This window comes from Hyalella azteca, unplaced genomic scaffold (assembly GCF_000764305.2).
Source record: "Hyalella azteca isolate HAZT.00-mixed unplaced genomic scaffold, Hazt_2.0.2 contig9041, whole genome shotgun sequence".
In the NCBI taxonomy this organism is placed as follows: Eukaryota; Metazoa; Arthropoda; class Malacostraca; order Amphipoda; family Hyalellidae; genus Hyalella; species Hyalella azteca.
Window position 1 is genome coordinate 40,391 of NW_025939121.1, and position 6,595 is coordinate 46,985.

The 6,595-nt window shown below is 47.9% G+C and overlaps 1 protein-coding gene across 1 annotated transcript; it reads left to right on the plus strand.

The window, feature by feature from the left end:
• Window positions 1-921: 921 nt before the first annotated feature.
• Window positions 922-6,550, plus strand: LOC108665754. Its single transcript, XM_018152548.2, has 9 exons — window positions 922-941; window positions 1,168-1,231; window positions 1,865-1,930; window positions 2,251-2,405; window positions 2,639-2,997; window positions 3,400-3,544; window positions 3,730-3,974; window positions 4,585-4,796; window positions 5,208-6,550. The coding sequence occupies exons 1-9, from the start codon at window positions 922-924 to the stop codon at window positions 5,922-5,924; spliced, it is 1,983 nt and encodes a 660-aa protein (XP_018008037.2). The 3' UTR covers window positions 5,925-6,550.
• Window positions 6,551-6,595: the final 45 nt, after the last annotated feature.

Below are 6,595 nucleotides of genomic sequence, written 5' to 3' on the forward strand. Positions count from 1 at the left end.
CTGCCCCCCAACCTGTCTCTTATACACATCTAGATGTGTATAAGAGACAGNTGCAGACATCGCGCTATTGATGTCTTGAAGACTTGATGCAGACATCGCGCTATTGATGTCTTGAAGACTTGATGCAGACATCGCGCTATTGATGTCTTGAAGACTTGATGCAGACATCGCGCTATTGATGTCTTGAAGACTTGATGCAGACATCGCGCTATTGATGTCTTGAAGACTTGATGCAGACATCGCGCTATTGATGTCTTGAAGACTTGATGCAGACATCGCGCTATTGATGTCTTGAAGACTTGATGCAGACATCGCGCTGTCCATGTCTGCAGAGCGCCAAGAAGACATCGCACGAAATATTATGTACCTATGCATCAACAGTTCACCTTCATTTAGTTGTCAAATGCAGATAATTTGAATTTGTTGCAATTGTGCATTATATCACCCGCCACCCTCACCTGTCACCTCTTACCCGTTTCCCGTCACCCGTCACCCCTCATCCGTCTCCCCTCACCTGTCATCATTTACCCTTCACCTGTCACCACCGCCGCCGTAACGGGTTATAGACCGTCTCATCCGTCACCCCACATCCGTCTCCCCTCACCGTCACCCCACATCCGTCACCCCACATCCGCCACCCCTCGCCGGTCATCTGTCACCTTTCACCCTCACACCTCACCCGTCGCCTCTTGCTTACCACCCGTAACCCTTCCCCCGTCACCCGTCACCTCGCCTGTCATCTCTCAGCTACAGCAAATGCCGGCGTTTCAGTTCAATAATTCTATTAAAAGTAATCAATTTAAATTAATTATCCATATCATAATTATTGTGTAATTCTTCTAACCTGATAAACTTGACGCTCCACACAGACTCTACTTGTATAATTCAAACAATTCTGATATTACTTCCCTAGTTACCAAGATGAGGAGAGTTTTGTTGCAGTGAGTTGCTGGAGTTGTGATGATAGAACATGATGATTAATGATGCTCACCATTCCGTGTAATTAATCTGTATTGAATAAACATGAATTTATTAGACGCGTGTTTTATCACCGCCCTCTCCCATGTTCACGTCACTCACCAGACGGCGCTCTATTAACGCATCGGTCTTGATGAGTATACACTATCAGGCGTNGTGCACTAGTGATGCACTAACATGATGCACTAGTGAGTCACTAACATATACCGTATGTCAACAGGTTGCGTGGGAGGAGCACCAGCGTCAGCCTCAGGTAAGTGCCAGCACCGCGTGCCCGCCTCGTGCCTGCATTACGAGGCACTGCGAGACTGCGAGTTGCGCGCTTGTTGTTCATGCGTGAGTGAAGTCTTGCGCCGGGCGTAAGTTGTCGCGAAGTTTTGATGGTGACAGTTGTTAGTGTATCAATAGTGATCAGAGCGTTGATGGTGAGTGCGCTACCAGTGATCAGAGTGATAGTGATGGCATTAACAGTGATGATTGTGATAGTGATGGCATTAACAGTGATGAGTAGTGATGGTGATGTCATTAACAGTGATGAGTGTTGATTATGATGGCATTAACAGTGATGAGTGTGATGGTGATGGCATTAACAGTGATGAGTGTTGATAATGATGGCATTAACAGTGATGAGTGTTGATAATGATGGCATTAACAGTGATGAGTGTGATGGTGATGCCATTAACAGTGATGAGTGTTGATAATGATGGCATTAACAGTGATGAGTGTTGATAATGATGGCATTAACAGTGATGAATGTTGATGGTGCTGGCATTAACAGTGATGAGTGTTGATGGTGATGGCATTAACAGTGATGAGTGTTGATGGTGAAGGCATTAACAGTGATGAGTGTTGATGGTGAAGGCATTAACAGTGATCGCTGTTGCAGGATCGCTCCAAGATCCTGGAGCTGCGCAGTCTACTCAGCGGCCTGCGCTCCATAGACGCCCAGCAGGTAACTCAGACTCTTATGTTCTGCTGGACCTTACGCGACTACCTGACCTATTGTACCTGGTACATCATACTTTGTACCTGGTACATCATACTTCATCATACGGCAGCTCATACTTGGTACATCATACGGCAGCTCATACTTGTTTCAACTGGTTACCGGGGGTGTGGATGACCGTTGAACCTGTTACCGGGGCGTGCGGGTGACCGGTACAATGATATATCAATGATGCTTCAATCTGAATGATGTTAAGGTCTTAATGCTGTTGTCAATACGCTGCTTTACTCGTGCCCCGGTAATTAGCTGCGATGTCCCCCCTACAGAAGCAGCTGGTGCAGCAGCTACGATACAAGAGGTTATATGAGCGCCAGCAGGGGGACTGTCAGGCCTCCTCTCTCCCTACCTCCCCACAGGCCTCATCTCTCTGCTCCTCCCCCCAGGCTTCTTCCCCATGTTCCTCAGCCTCTACTGAACTCAGGTATGAAGTTCACTAGTCACTAGTGATTACACTAGCTTGATGGTGTTCACTAGTGACCAGTTCACAAGTTTGTATAGAGCGCTGGTCGCTGGTAGGTTGTGTGCTCATCTAGCGGACGACAAATTGTAGTGCTCAACGTGAATGTGCACAACGTGAACGTGCTGAACATGAACATTGTAACACTGAAAATATATGTTGCTGAACATGATGTTACATGTCCTCGTCCCCTACAGGAACATCCTCGACCACGGCCCCGCCTCTCCCAGACTCTGCTCCTCTTCCCCACACTCCCCCGAGCTTGGGGAGTGTACTCCCCCCGCTGCTCACAAGCCCCGCAAGAGACGCCGCCCCTCCCCCCCGGGCTTCCTGGAGCCCGACAACCTCTACTTGTGGGACGCCGAGCTGCCCCAAGATGGGGAGATGGGGGAGGGGGCCGATTTCCCCCAGGATGGGGATGTGTGGGAGGGGACCACAGACACCACAGTGCAAGCCCCCGCAGGGGAGCAGGAGTCCCCCAGTGCTGGGGAGGACAGATGCGTGCCGGAGCAGCCGTGGGGCGTGGTCACCCAGGAGGAGTTCCTTCAAAACTTCGGTGACACTTCTTGATGAATTTATTAATTAGTTGATAATTGGGCTGTCGTATTTAGCAATTATCATATAGATCTATCGTATTTAGCAATTATCATATAGATCTATCGTATTCAGCAATTATCATATTGATCTATCATATTTAGCAATTACCATATCGAACTATCGTATTCACCAATTACCATATTGATCTATTTTCTGACCTATGTTATCAAACTCTTGTATTTCTGTTGTCATTTTCAACGTGTCGTGTCATTGCACTCATGAAGCACTAACAAGACACTAACGCTTGTGCTGCCGTGATACTGCTATTATTATTATTATTATTATTATTATTGGTATTAATAATATTAATATTATTAATAATATTAATATTAAGACACTAACGCTGGTGCTGCGTGTGCAGAGATGCTGTCAGCGCGCCACCTGCAGGAGGTGCTGCACAAGCGCGCCCTCCGTCAGCAGGCCAACGCCCGCCGCCTCTTCTTCGCCCCCAGCCCCGCCGACCGCCGTGACACCGTGAGTGGTGGGCGCCGTGAGTGGTGGGCGCCGTGAGTGGTGGGCGCCGTGAGTGGTGGGCGCCGTGAGTGGTGGGCGCCGTGAGTAGTGGGCGCCGTGAGTGGTGGGCGCCGTGAGTGNGGAGGCGCAACACTATAGCGTGGCCTGGGACTTCTACGTCCAAGATGGCTGTTAAGATTATAAAGATTATCGCTTGTGTTTGCCACCACACCATCAGCATCACCACTCACCTGCCATGTCTCGCCACAGAAGACATCAACGCCACATCAACGCGCCAGTGTGGCGGGTGTGGCGAGTGGTACCATCCTGGCTGTGGCTCCGTGCCCTCATCCGGTGTAACGGGAGCCGTAGCGAGTTTGTGGGGCGATGAGGAGTGGCTGTGTGGCGTGTGCCATGGCCGTGGCATCAGAGCCAGTGTGGCACATGATGCCCTGCTGCTCAGGAGCCTGCGCCTCGCCAACGGTAAGTGGCATCACACGTCATTGTGGCATTAGTGGCTATTGTGGCGGTCAGTTGCCTGGTCTGTCCGGCCTGAGACGGTGAGATCATTCCTTGTATGATATTAAGCTAGTACATATTTACGCAGTATACAATATTTACACGGTATATATTGTATAAGAGATTTTAATTGTATTATTGTGCCGTATTTGTATTAAAGAGCAGGATACCTGCCGTGTCGAGATACCGAGGTGTTGCGTAAACAAGAGTTTAAAAAAATTTTAAATGACATCCTTTTTTGGATTTTGTAAATTGAATTTCATGACACCAATAGAAATTTGAAGTTTCTTCCCGGCTAGAAAAAGGGAGTTAATGAATCTTTTTTTTTTGTGAATGAAGTGAATGAAGAATTAAATTTATATTATATATCCAGCTGAACCCCCCACCCCTCCTGTACATTGGTGCGGGCAGATGAATGTACATCAGGGAAGTGTGTCATGCAGCAATGACGTGCTGATTTGCAGAAAAACTAGTAACGTGTGCATGTAGTAACGTGTGCGTGTAGTAACGTGTGCGTGTAGTAACGTGTGCGTGTAGTAACGTGTGCGTGTAGTGACGTGTTGTCATGTGACAGAGCGACGTGTGCGTGATGGCAAGAGCGGCCACCGCAAGGCCGACGCCAGGGCGCGCAAGTCCGCCTCCGCTGCCGCCGCTCGTCGCCCTGCGGCGGCAGAGAAGAAAGCCACCGCCGTGGACGACGCCCCCCTGGACATCCCCCATGCTGCCCCCCAACCCCCTGACATCCCTGCCCCCCTCACTCAGGACGCCCCCACCTCCATGAAGACCGTGAGTACTCATATTAATTGCTATGTGAACTATATACCATGCTAACTAATGCTATATGAACTATATACCATGTTAATTAATGCTATATGAACTATATACCATGTTAACTAATGCTATGTAAACTATATGCCATGTTAATTAATGCTATATGAACTATATACCATGTTAACTAATGCTATGTGAACTATATACCATGCTAATTAATGCTATATAAACTATATACCATGTTAATTAATGCTATATTGTGTCGTGCTGAAGTTTAATGGAGTCTAATATGTGTCGTGCTGGAGTCTGCTACAATTCTTTATCGTACAGAATAACTCATCAAAAAGGATTAAACAGTTCTACCTTCACCAGAATATCATCAGGTTGCCTGTTCCTCTGTCTTTAACTGTCTTTATCTGTCAACAGAGAGGTAGCGCTAATAGACGGCCTCCAGCCAAGTACCTGTCTCCTCCGTCTCAACCTCCGTCAACGTCCCTGTCAACCGCCAGACAGTTGAGGCCTGTCAATCAGCTGACGCTGGCCACCAAGTCTGTCAAGGTCTGTCTCCCTGTCAAAAGATCTGTCAACCATCACGTCACCAGCAGCAGCAGCTGCAGTAACAACGCTGCGGTCAGCAAACGAACTTCCCACAAGGCGACGGTGATCAACAGCAACGCTGCCGTTAACAATAACAACAGCAATAGCAGCGATGTCAATAACAGCAATGGCCCTCGTATTAACCTCACTAAAATAACCACAGCAAACCTCCCCTCATTAGTTCAACTCGCGTCGTGCAGTTATAACCCCACGAAAGTTAAACCCACAACACAAAGTCCAACCAGAACCAACCCCACGTCTGTTAATCCCACCAGAGTACACCTCGCAGCAGTTAACCCCTCCAAAACCAACCCCACAACACTTAACCCCTCTAGAGTTAACCCCACGGAAGGTTCCAGCATTCCAGGCTCTATAATTAAAACTAAAACTGTGGCGGGCGCCAGAAATAAAGGCGACGTTTCTCCCTCTGCAGCGGCCGCAGTCAAGGCCAAGGCGACGTTGTTGGCCACAAGAACTGTCAACAAAGACGCGAGCCTCGCCAAGGCCTTCAAGAAGATTCTCCGCGATAAAGGCGGCGCCTTATAACACTCCTTTAATTAGGCACAATTAAGCGCTCTTATTTATGTATATAAATCAGCTTGTAAGTCCCGCTCGTTCCTAATAACTTTAATACATAATTGTTAGCAATGAACTTTTCCGTTATCAATTTTATTGTTGTTAGTGGAGGCAAGACTTGTACAAGACCTTTGCATTGGAAGCTCTCATGCTCAGTGGACGTTATCCGAGTCTTGAAGACTTGATGAAGACATCACGCTATTGATGTCTTGAAGACTTGATGCAGACATCACGATATTGATGTCTTGAAGACTTGATGCAGACATCACGCTATTGATGTCTTGAAGACTTGATGCAGACATCGCGCTATTGATGTCTTGAAGACTTGATGCAGACATCGCGCTATTGATGTCTTGAAGACTTGATGCAGACATCGCGCTGTCCATGTCTGCAGAGCGCCAAGAAGACATCGCACGAAATATTATGTACCTATGCATCAACAGTTCACCTTCATTTAGTTGTCAAATGCAGATAATTTGAATTTGTTGCAATTGTGCATTATATCACCCGCCACCCTCACCTGTCACCTCTTACCCGTTTCCCGTCACCCGTCACCCCTCATCCGTCTCCCCTCACCTGTCATCATTTACCCTTCACCTGTCACCACCGCCGCCGTAACGGGTTATAGACCGTCTCATCCG

What these genes read in the sequence shown, in the direction of transcription:
- LOC108665754 (XM_018152548.2), top strand. Translation starts at nt 922, where the DNA reads ATGAGGAGAGTTTTGTTGCA. An exon ending in CGCCGTGAGTGGTGGGCGCC is followed by an intron (nt 3,545 to 3,729) that starts GTGAGTGGTGGG and finishes CCACACCATCAG; the next exon opens with CATCACCACTCACCTGCCAT. An exon ending in GAGCCTGCGCCTCGCCAACG is followed by an intron (nt 3,975 to 4,584) that starts GTAAGTGGCATC and finishes GTCATGTGACAG; the next exon opens with AGCGACGTGTGCGTGATGGC.